This window comes from Lepisma saccharinum, chromosome 15 (assembly GCF_977018435.1).
Source record: "Lepisma saccharinum chromosome 15, izLepSacc3.1, whole genome shotgun sequence".
NCBI lineage: Eukaryota > Metazoa > Arthropoda > Insecta > Zygentoma > Lepismatidae > Lepisma > Lepisma saccharinum.
The window spans coordinates 69,286,314-69,298,800 of record NC_139243.1 but is presented as its reverse complement, the minus strand read 5'-3'; the positions used below and the strand labels follow the sequence as shown (position 1 = coordinate 69,298,800).

The window sequence follows — 12,487 nt, the reverse complement described above, 5'->3', positions numbered from 1 at the left end:
TTTGTATAATTTAAAAATTCAGTTTACAAAAAATGTTTGCAAGTTTGGTAGGGAATCAAGATGTTCAACTGTAACAATTGCTAAGAGGAATGTTTATATTTTTGTCTCAATACAAAATATATACGGGAACATTTAATTTGTAATAAATATCTACCTTTGAGGTACATAACTAAAATAAAAAGAAAGGCACATGGGGTGATGTTGAGGTATATAGCTCCAGGTATTCTTGATTGTGGCCAAAGTTGTGATGGCGATCAGTTTCCCTCCAGCATTGCCCCCAGGTACCCATTTATATGAGGCTGGGTGATCCTCAGAGCCATGCAGAAACAGGGAATTGACTGGAAACTTTCCTTGTGCAGATCTGCCGTGAAATGAGCCTAGGTCTTCCGAGTGATAGCCAGATGCTCTACGAACTAAGCTATGGCGGGGTGGCTCTTGGTAGATGACTAAAGTTTTAATAAATACCCAGTATTTACCCAAATTTCATTTAGCTACCCAGTGTCTAAATACCCATGTCCCAGCCCTACCCTACTTATGACTTCAGTTTTCTTCATTCTAGGTTTCAGAGGATGACAGTTTGCCAAAGTTCGTGTGCTATCCGTGCATAGATAAGCCAGAGAATCTTGGAGGACTTCCATAACATGTCTTTTGAATCAGAAAACATTCTCAATGAATACCCGTCATCTGCAGAAGAGAAGCAGAGAGGGGAGACGGGCTTTGAGGTAAAGTTAATTTTCTTACTTGAATATGTTGTAATAGTAACAAATAGTCAAATTGGTTAGACTGCACAATCGACCCTTGTGTTTTACCATTTGAAGTAAAAGAAACAGATGTTCGCTAATAGTACGTATTTCACACTACGATTTGCCACTGTTCATTTCTCAATTTGAAGTTACACTTCAATGAAATAATAAAAAATTTACTACTACATTACTCACCATAGATTGTTTCCTTTAACCTAATCCATGTTAGTTTTAAATACACAGTATTGCCAGGTCGAACTTTGGTTTTCAACGTGGATATGTATACGAATTTTCACTAGGATTGAACTCTTTTTAAATCATGTTTTCATTCGTATTTTTTTTTTGTTGCGCATGTTCTAACATGCCTTTAAAGGATATCTTTAAAAAAAAGGCTGGGCCACGGTAGTGCTCAATTACTCCAGTGACGGAGCTGGGAATCGGGAAGGGGGGCAATTTTTATGAAAATTTTACAGTTCCAATTGTTTCCTCACCTTAAGTCATACATTTCTGGAATCCTTGATTCCTACTCTTTCCCACGATGTATGATACATATTTCTATTCAGAAGGGTCGATTCGACATCCTTACCGGCGAATCTTATTTGCTCTTGGTGTGGTAATAAATGTATTTCTAAGGTATAGAAAGTATTATTTTTGCACCTGCTGTTACTAATAATGAAATCATGTATACTTCTTGAAGAACCACTGTGAAAGGAATATGTAAGGATCAGGGTTCTTGTGAATAAAATTGTATTTCATTCTACTCTATAAAGGTAAAGGTAAAAAAGGTAAAGTGCTCCCCTGTGCTTAGCACCACACCATGAAGGCATATTTTCATTTGTGTGTGTGGCGTGGACTTCATTGTAAAACTCTTTCAAAATACATGAGGAATTTAATATATGTAACTAGAACAAGATATTGCCATGCTTAAAAAAAAATTAAATTCATTATATTTTACCCTACATTGTTGATAAATGTCTGTGTTAATGCACTCATCATAAAAAAATGATGATAATTAAGACCACACCTAGAGCGGGTAATAAAAACACCACATTCAACTTTTCAGTTTTCTAACGTGAGCGTTCATCAGGAACTTTGTACAATGAGGAGGTTGAAAGGCTAATATAACACGTATTTTTAAAATATTTAAAAAATATTCAAAAAAACACAAAGAAATGGTTTTTGTGAGTATGTTATTTACACAACAACGTTTCGAGAATCTACTGTTCTCTTCTTCAGGTCCAAAACTTTGACTACGAGAAACTTCCCATAGCCATGTCAAAATATTTTAAATTGTTCAATGTTGAAATACGTGTTTTAGAAGGAAAGGGTCTTTTAACTTCAGGGACTGTTAATTTGTAACAGAATATGAAGGCAACATCAGTTCTAGGCATAGATTTTAAAATCCTGCCTAACCCATATCAAACCCACATCCTTATTCCTGGTTTTTAAAATATCGACGTGGCTATGGAAAGTTTTTCGTAGTCGAAGTTTTGGACCTGAAGAAGAGAACAGTAGATTGTCGAAATGTTGTTGTGTAAATAACATACTCACAAAACGTAAGTACCATTTTTTGGTGTTTTTTTAATATTTTTCAAATATTTTAAAAATATGTGTTATATTGCTATTGTGAGTAAGTTGCACATTCATAATGAGTTTGATTATTGAAAGGCTAATTTGTAGAACAAATGTAAACCTTCGTTTAAAAAGTCAAAACACTGCATTTTATATTTTAATAACCAGTCCCAGTAGATCTTCCATAACTAATTTGTATATTTTACACAACAAAATCAGATAACACACAGTGGAACCCCATTTTTAAGTTCCTCAATCTTATTTTTTCCCCAACATTTTAAGCTCTCTACCTACTGCACCTTGAGGAATATTTATTCTAAATTGCACTGTAAGGGCAGTTACTGTTTTGCATTTTCTGACTTGAATGAACGAAAAAAATTATTAATCACTGTTATATTAGATTGCTCCATTGGAACATGCTGACTGTCTTCTGTATTATTTCAAGTATTCTGTCTGTCTATTCACGTCTCTGCCCATCCATGTTTTTGTAGAAACCATAGTGCATGTTTGTTGCTGTCGTAGTCTAGTAGATAGGACATCTGACTGCCACAAGGGAGATCCAGGTTTGATTCCTAGGTTGGGTGATCTGAGGTAAGAAATTTTCTGGTCTTGTCCATGTACAAAGTACCTCTGGGATTCACCCAGCCTCAAATAAATAGGTCCTGGGAGTAAAGGTGGCTGTAGAATGGTTGCTGATCACATCATATCTAAATTGGCCAAGATCGAGAATGTCTGGTGCCCTACCCTCACATCCCCTAAATGTGGCTCAATGGCACAGTGCAATATGCACAGGGAACTTTTATCATAGGCATGTCACAATTGACATACAAAAGGGGTGCTACATCTAGTCCATATTCTTGCCTCTGCAGTTAAAATAGCCAATTTTCTTTGCCTCGTGCATCCAATAGGGCAGTGGTTCTCAACCTTTTTCCAATCGAGGACCCACCTTGAAGAATATTACACTTCTTGGGACCCAGGGGCACCTAAACCAGGGGGGGCTCCCCCGAGTTCTCTGTTGGGACACCCTGTAAAGGGCCCAATGTATAACTCAACACAATTTCATTTTGTAACGAAATATTATTTATGTGATGGAAATTGCATAAATTATTTGAGAACTCTGTTTGAAATTACGCAGATTTCAGTTCTGGATTTGGTGTTTTACTGTCAGTATTTCTATTTCCAAATACACAGTTAATTAAGGAATGCACATTGTATATTATGATTAGGTACAAGAATAGAGAAAGTAGCATGGGAATACTGTAGTCCTGGGGTTCTTGAGTGAGTCAGTCCATCCAAAATTAGGTTTTGCACATGAATGTAAGCTACTTTTAACTTTCATTGTCGGCATCTGTTGATGCTTCGTTTACCTCACCTTATGAACTTCTGAGGTGCCAAAATTTGGAAGGTTTTGGTTTCGATTGTTTGCCTTCAAAAGAGACAAATGAAAGGAATGAGAAAACAAATTGATCATCTTCGTTCAGTACATAGCAGTGAATTGTGGTGGTTGGATGTTGTTGAGCTTTGAGTTCAGAGAGAATGAAAAAAAGAAAAACTTGAACACTTTTTGACTATTTCAAGAAGAAATCCAAAAATGTGAGTAGTAACTTCGTTTGCAAACTCTTATATAAAACTTAATTCACTTATTAGATTTCATCAACCTATTAATTACTATTATCACATGTAAAACACTTGGCTCAGATCCATCCTGAAATATAGTTCTCTATACAGTACGTGCCTGTGATGGGGATATATAACTAATGGTTTTGCACCTGCAAACGGCCTTGAAGAGGCCTAATCTTGTCTCTGTCTCAGAGAACTAAAATATTTTGTGGAAATACCAGTATGACAACAATTTGGTGGAATATTAATTATCTAAATTGAACTATTATCAAACTAGGAGGGTAAAATGAATATACGATATATATGTTCTTAATTTTTTATGATATTATCCTCATTTAGTTCTGTAAACGATGGGCTATAGATATTCCGTGTTCCGATCAGTACCCATGATGCACAGTTAGGGCAACTATTCAGGGGGTATTTATATAATTTAGCCCCCTAGTCTATTCTTTGTTTTGGGCCCTGCCGACATTATCATCATCATTACTTCCATTAATTGCATGCTCTGTATTAAAAACACTTCTAAACTTTAAAATATACACACATCTGAGAAAAAAATGACTTGAGTTAAAATGCAGTACTGTAAGAAGAAGTTATTTAAATGCTAGAAATCCTTCCCTCTACATGTTGATTTATATGCACATCTGAGAAAAAATTGACTTGAGTTAAAATGCATTACTGTAAAAAGAAGTTATTTAAATGCTAGAAATCCTTCCCTCTACATGTTGATTTACTTTGTAATTATTACATATGTAATGAATTTGAATAATCGATCGTCTTTGTCACTTCTGCCTCTTCAGCGTCACATTTTTGTGCGGCCCCTTCCTGGACTAGCGACCCTTAGGTTACAGCCAGTGACGTGTGGTGACATTGATACTTGGGGTAGCAATCAGTGAGGTGCCCAAGGGCAGGTTGGTGTGGGTCATAGCCCCCCTCCCCCTTTATCGCTCAGCATTCCTAAAAAGAACAAGACAAGAGACGATTGTAAAACGAGCAATGACTACTAAAACGTTACTCCACCTCCTTTCGAGAATCAAAAACGATTTGATTTGACTAGTAAGCCAGAGTGAGATCCCAGCTTGGCCATGGGTGTTCTTTGTGTATGTCCCTTCATCAATTTTATCTTATCATCTTCGCGATTAGCCAAAAGTGGCAGGAAAGAGAAGTAAAATGAACCAAATCAAACAATCAATCAATGATTTGATTTTTGTTACTTAGAGTCGATTTTATTGTCACATTTGGTTAATCGTGAATATGATACTATAAAATTAGTGAAGGGACAAACACAAAGAACACCCAAGTCGAGGTTCGAAGCCGGAACTGCTCGTGTCGTAGCACAGTACTGTGATAACCATTCTGCCATGGTTGGTTGATTTGGTGTTGCACAGAAAGGCTAATTGGGACTGGACCTACAGTTCAAAGTGGAATCCGAACCATTATGTGCCTCCATCGGTTGCTGACCCAGGACCACTTGCACTCCCCCCCCCCCAGCATGTAGGTCGGCCTACAACAAAGATGACCGTTTGGATACATGAGTATCGGTAATTCAAACTGCATTTTTTCTCAGTGGTAATTTTGAATTGGATTTTTGAAACACCATCTTTGTGTATGATTAATGTTTGTTCAAAAATATTGCATTGTTTGATTTCCTTAATTTCTCCACCTCACGATCTCGTTACTGAAGGATCGAGGCTAAAGCCCTGGCCTGTACATAAGTTTTTCTATGTAACCACTCTTCACCCATTTAATTTAATCAACATTAATCATCATGGCAGATGTTAGGTAAAGTGATGGAAGAACTACGCTAAAAATAAATTAAAAAATCCTCCCAGCCCATCTGTAGGGCACTGTGAAATCAGGAATCGAGAGATCTCTGTTTATGATTGCCCTCATGATTTTCATAAGTACATTAGCTACTTATAGCTATTAAATCTATACAGTTAAAAGAAGTGATGGGAGGTGGCAAAAAGTCAATATATAAAAATGGATAAACAGCTTTTTGTAGTTTCTTCAATAATATTCATTTGGCTTTTTGAGTTCTTGAATGAATTTTTCATTCCACATTATGTCATTATTCACTACAGAGTACAACACATATGAACAATAATGCGTGCTCGTCACAGGTTCCCGGCCTGGATTGTTCTTTGTGAGGTCCCTACATCAATTCCATCATATATCACTCATTCTCATTTTTGCAATAACCAAATGTGTTGGAAAAGCGAAGTAAAATAAACCAAACCAACAACAACAGTAAGAACGTTTATTTATTGACTGTTTAGCTTACCCAAATGTTTTAATTGGAGGCCAAGAGACTAGTACATTTAAGTAAGTAAAACACTACTAAAAAGAGAGTGAGCAAATATTTGTTATTTAACTATTATATATTCCATATTTGAAAAAAAGAAAGAAAGAAAGCATAATATTTTTGTCTGCATATAATACGTTCCCATTTCATAAATAATAAAACTACATTCCATATTATACATACACATTGTACAATGTTTGAAAGTTGTGGTGTAAATACAGATAACATAAGTACTGCAGAAATTTTTTCCCAAGTTCTTTAGAGAAATTACAATGGAATGAAGGGGAAACCAATCCCCTATCTGTTCCTATAGGAGATAGACTGGAGCACTTGAAACCACGACCTTTAAGCCATTGCAGCGAGGTGGGGGGTGGGGCAAGGGAGATAGAGGCAGGAATCTTCCCTTTCCCTACCATCGGCTGTTCCTACCTGGAACTGCTGAGGCATAGGAACAGTCAGCTAGGGCAGCCTTGTCCGCAGATCGCGAGAAGCACGTAAAAAACAGTGTTGCATATGGACTGTGGCTTCAACAAGACAATAAATATTGAGATTTGATAATAATTAGAGATGTGAGATTGATTGATCTATCTCTGCTAGATTAGCTACTCCTCAGTGCATGTCACTAGCTGTAGCCTAGTAGCAAATACCCACTGCTTCTATTTAAGAAAAGCAGGAAGACTAGTGTGCTTGCTTTTATGCTATATTTTTCTGTTAGTTTATTTATTGCATTGGCTCAAGAACTATTTACGAAGTGAAGTGACTCAAAAGCATGTTATCTTTGTGGCACTGTGTCAAGTACACATAAGGAGAAACTGGATAATATTAATACTATATGGACCATGAAATATTTCATTGAATGTTGTTTCCTTTCGTAAAAGTCGAGTAGAAGTTGAAAATATTTTGTTTTGCAAAATGCCACTGCTTTGTTTAATCAGGATTAGTAAAATTTTACTCGTACGTATGCCTGTAAACGTGTGTGTGCTACTTCATACTTCATTACTGTGGGTAGTGTCACTTGTACAATGCGTAACCAATGCATATATATATATATGTGTGAGCAACTGAGCATGTGCGAAGATATTAAACTCCCATAAAGGATTGTGGGAAGAAGTACAGCATATAAACAGTTTATGATAATCAAATTGTCAATCAAAAGTTGCAGATAAAATATTATGTTACAAAATTATGTAGTTTGAATGTAGATATTTTTTTTGTGCAGCTCATAAAGTTCAATCCATGAGGTGTTTCAATAATGGTAACTGAACAAGATTTCTTTTGGATACTTCGTTATTTTTTTATTGAAACACTCTGTACCTTGATAGGTATATTATTGTTGTCAGAGATAGTAATTGTGATTACTAAGTTTCGAAGGTTAACTCAGTGTGTATATTCTTAGGTCTGTACTTCAGATTCTTTATTTTAAAAAAATAGTCCCCCCCCCCAAATGTGTGAAGGAATCGGCACCTATGGTGGGACCCATAAACATGGGTGCCGGTTGAATCACTTGTAGTAGTGTGCACCCAGTTTATAATCATATTTTTGCTAACATCGACTCTTTTAGATACCCTATTTTACGCTTGCTTAAATAAGTTACAAATACTTAATTCAAGAAAAGTAAATATGTAATTTAAAAGACTAATTTACTCTACTTTAAAATCTAACTAAATACATATGCTGAAATTGAAAACAATTGTTTTATGCAGCTAGCTTTGTAATTCAAGCAGTCTCGATGGCAATGTGAAATGATGACACTTGACACCTCTGAGCAACCACATACACACACACACAAAGGTGGTTGGAAATATCAACTGACACCTGCAGTCAACATGCATGTGACTATGTGCAACACGGGTTGAATTAAAATTGTTAAAACAAAGATTTTTAAGACACATGAAATAATTTTTCGAGTCCTACTTTGCAACCCACCAAATGCCCTCTCGGGACCCATCAGTGGGCAGCGCCCCATAGGTTGAGAAACGATGTACTGGGTGCATCAAACCTCACATCCATTTTTTTCTTTAGAAAGTCAAAGACATAAAGTGCATAGAAGTTTGTGTGTGTGTGTGTGTGTTTTAAATTATAAACTGTGACTTAAAGAAAATCTGATTAAATATTTTTTAAATAAAAATTGTGATTTTAATCCACCCTCCTTGTGATTGCATTTCAGAAGTGGTGCTGGTCTCATGGTAGTCAAGAAAATTTGGCTGCTCCAATGTCTGATACGGGTTTCTCTTCTGTGGAAGTGCGCATTGAGTCTGAAACAGAAAGTGCTGATCCATTAGTTTGTGAACAAACATCTCTGGAGAATGTGTGGCTTCCGGATGAGTCATGTGTCAAGACTGAAACAGAATCATTCCAGGAACCTCCTGATGTTGATATGTCTGTTGACATCAAACCATCTAATGAGTGCATAGAGGATGCTTCTGTTGACATCAAACCATCTAATGAGTGCATAGAGGATGCTTCTGTTGACATCAAAGCATCTAATCAGTGCATACAGGATGCTTCTGTTGACATCAAACTATCTAGTGAGTACATGAAAGAAATGTCATTTTGTAAAGTGGAAAGTGTGAGTGGTGATAGTTGGATGCATTTTGAAGACAAAACTCCGGAAGTTCCTGGTGGACAAAATGTTCATAAAAGTGAAGGATTTTATCCATGTGATCGCGGACAATTTGTTGAAAAAATGCCAGCTGAAGACAGTGACAATGGTGAGTTAATTTTAACTGAAGATGAGGACATGAAGTATAGTGTAGAGAATCCTGACCAAGTAGAAAGTGAAGTGGCAGAGCCTGGAGAAAGGTAGGTGGAGGAAAGTTTAGTACATGGATTGAAAATGAGCATGAGAGCACTGAGGTTCAAGATTGGACCTTATTACTTACGAGTTATGATTCATGTAATTTCTGTATTGTGCCACCAGTGCTGCAGGGTTACACATAAGATTGTCCATATAAGATATTTCCCCACTATGTCAGATTAGAATGAAATTTGTTACATGATATTGTTAGATATATATAAGAACCCATATTTTTTTTATATTTGGAATATTCACTCTAGTTTGGTATTTATAGTCCTTTGAAATTTCCTGCCATTTGATGCCCACCCCCTTTTTGTGGGATGAAGCAATGTATACAGTGGCGTGTCCATGATTTTCAAAAGGAGGGGCACTACATATACTTTTTTGGTTGTCAGTCTGCATTTTGTCATCTTTTCCTGCATCCTAGATTTGGCATTTTGCCTTTTTTTTCCTTCGAAAAAAACTACTTTTTTTTTTTTTAATATAAAGCTCGGAAGAAACCCAGGCAAAATTCGGTTTTTTTTTTTCAGGTTATGTTTATAAATATATATATTTTCAAAATGAAATACATTTTTCCCTGATAGTAATATATTGAAACATTCAATTTGTATTGTTTTAGTTCACTGAATCAAAAACTATTTAATATTTTCTGTTAACATGGTGAAGAATTGACAATCAAGGTCTTGCACCTTGAAATGATTAAACTAAAAACATACATAACCCATGCTGCAACAGACCATTGAACACCCAGGCCTACCTACAGACTGCCGGCTGCCCTCCCTCTTGATCCTACTCTGAGGTGGGAGATTATCAAACTAGTTACGGGGTGATGTGTGGTCAGCACGACGAACCCCCAAACGTCGTCATAGATTTTCATGACCGGGTTACGCTACTCATTCGTAGCTCCCCAATTTAATCATGATGGTGAGTGTTCACCTGTCTCATACACAGGCCAAAATCTCAGGAGGAAAGCTGTTACGTTTCCCCAAGGAGACTCAAACCTGCACACGTCCGATAGCTGGAGCCCAAAGCATGACCGCACAACCACAGTGCGGGACAAACGATTAAATTATCTAAGATACTACAGAGTGTCCGAAAAGTCACGCAACCCGGTGTTTACGACCGTATAACGGAATAGCGAAACGGAATTAGAAGAAACGCTTTCTGCCAAGAGAATGCCCTGTATATTGGGAAAATTTAGACACACAAACATATGTAAGAACATGCATGTTTTAATAACAAATAAGCAAAGTGTTGCCAAAGGCAAAAAAAAAATATTTGCAAATCGTGTGTATTGATGCAAAGAACTCACTGAGGTAAATTATTGCAACATTTCACAATACCAACGAACAATTTGGATGGCCATCTATTGAATTTGACAGAAAAAGAACTTTGACGAAGTTTCAAAAACATTGCAGAAGGGAATAAATGGGTTGTTCCAAAAATTGATGTTTTCACAATATTACGAGGGACACTGGCAACAATGTAGGTGTCACGTGTCACTAACAGACGTGTTTCACCTCAGGCTACCACACTAAGTCACTTTTAACGACAAAGGAGAAAGTTGGTTATTCTCGAACATATGCAATAAATTACATACACCTTGCAACCCTGAAATGTGGGTATCCCTAAATGCTTCTCTTACGCAAGAATATGACGATGTTCGGATATATTCTTCAACAATAAACACTCTTTCCTGTGTAGAATATGGCATTTTAAAAACACACACACGACGTCAGCATAAGTAGACACAAGAATGCCGTTCGCGGCAAACAGCAACCACCTAAGGCAGAGAAAACATAACAATTGATACACGTTCTTCTGAACACACATTTCAGGGTTACAAGGTGTATGTAATTTATTGCATATGTTCGAGAATAACCAACTTTCTCCTTTGTCGTTAAAAGTGACTTAGTGTGGTAGCCTGAGGTGAAACACGTCTGTTAGTGACACGTGACACCAACAGTGTTGCCAGTGTCCCTCGTAATATTGTGAAAACATCGATTTTTGGAACAACCCATTTATTCCCTTCTGCAATGTTTTTGAAACTTCGTCAAAGTTCTTTTTCTGTCAAATTCAATAGATGGCCATCCAAATTGTTCGTTGGTATTGTGAAATGTTGCAATAATTTACCTCAGTGAGTTCTGTGCATCAATACACACGATTTGCAAATATTTTTTTTCCGCCTTTGGCAACACTTTGCTTATTTGTTATTAAAACATGCATGTTCTTACATATGTTTGTGTCTCTAAATTTTCCCAATATACAGGGCATTCTCTTGGCAGAAAGCGTTTCTTCTAATTCCGTTTCGCTATTCCGTTATACGGTCGTAAACACCGGGTTGCGTGACTTTTCGGACACTCTGTATATTCTGAAAAATTCTACTCTTGCTGGATGGTGTAACAGTTAATATATCTGATCAGTTCCCAGTGTTGTGCATTGCAATTCTATACTTTTACTTGATAGCTGTGGTGGTTTAGTGGACTTTAATGGCAGAATTATTGGCACAGCATGCTGCAATGCCAGGGGTCCCTGGTTCGGACATGGATGTTTGCCGAAAAATACAAATACTGAAAAATTGAGAAAATAGAGAGAAAAAGCGGGGATACTACTGCTTAGGAGGATTACTTTTATTACAAATGTGAAGAAAAAAGTAGACAGGCTGTCTGACTGCCCGTGCAGAAGACCCGGGTTTGAATCTTGGGGTGAGTGATCTAAGGTCAGAATTTTTCCAGTTTTGTCCCTGCATAAAGCAGCTCTGGAACTCACCCACCCTTAAATCAATGGATCCAAGGGGGTTGGGGGTGGGAAGGCGGATAAAGGCTGCCGGAGTTTGATTCTGATCACATTATCTTCAAAATGACCGAGATGAAGAATATGTCTGGCCCTACTCCCATATCCCCTCAATGTGCCTTCATGGCGTGGTGCTATATACATGGGGAACTTTACCTTTACCTACTATACAACATACAGTAGCTGCACACACACTTTTAATTCTGCTTCAATACAGTTTGTTCACAGTTCAAGTTTAAATATCTCCTAGGTGTATTAACCATGTCAGTATTATAATTATTTTCCTGTAGTTTATGGTTATTACAAGCTTAAGAATACAGAACAGGAAAATAATTCTACAATGTAAGCAATGCGTACATATAAGAAAAACAATATTATAAGGCTGACATATTTAATTGTCTTGACTGATTTCATCCAAATGGAATACTGTATCAATCCTCCAAAATATCTGTTTGCTATGAAACTAACAGTTCCCATTAGTGGCCCGTATTTGGATCCCAACATACATATGCACTATATTGTTAAAGAAAATTATTTGTCAAGCCATAGCTTAAGAAATGCCCTAAAATATTTAGGTATCTTTTCTTAATGTCCAAAAATGTAGTTTAGGCAGATATTTGAAAGTGGCATCAGAAGCTACCTCAAGAATATGAAAAA

At 36.8% G+C, this 12,487-nt stretch overlaps 1 protein-coding gene across 1 annotated transcript; it reads left to right on the top strand.

Moving 5' to 3' along the window:
* Positions 1–565: 565 nt before the first annotated feature.
* LOC145999314 (uncharacterized) lies at positions 566–8,813 on the top strand. Its single transcript, XM_083136254.1, has 3 exons — positions 566–722; positions 8,408–8,707; positions 8,802–8,813. The coding sequence occupies exons 1-3, from the start codon at positions 642–644 to the stop codon at positions 8,811–8,813; spliced, it is 393 nt and encodes a 130-aa protein (XP_082992380.1). The 5' UTR covers positions 566–641.
* Positions 8,814–12,487: the final 3,674 nt, after the last annotated feature.

Coding starts and splice junctions, on each gene's coding strand:
- LOC145999314 (XM_083136254.1), top strand. CDS start 642: ATGTCTTTTGAATCAGAAAACATTCTCAATGAATACCCGTCATCTGCA. Junction 723..8,407: donor GAGGGGAGACGGGCTTTGAG/GTAAAGTTAATT, acceptor ATTGCATTTCAG/AAGTGGTGCTGGTCTCATGG.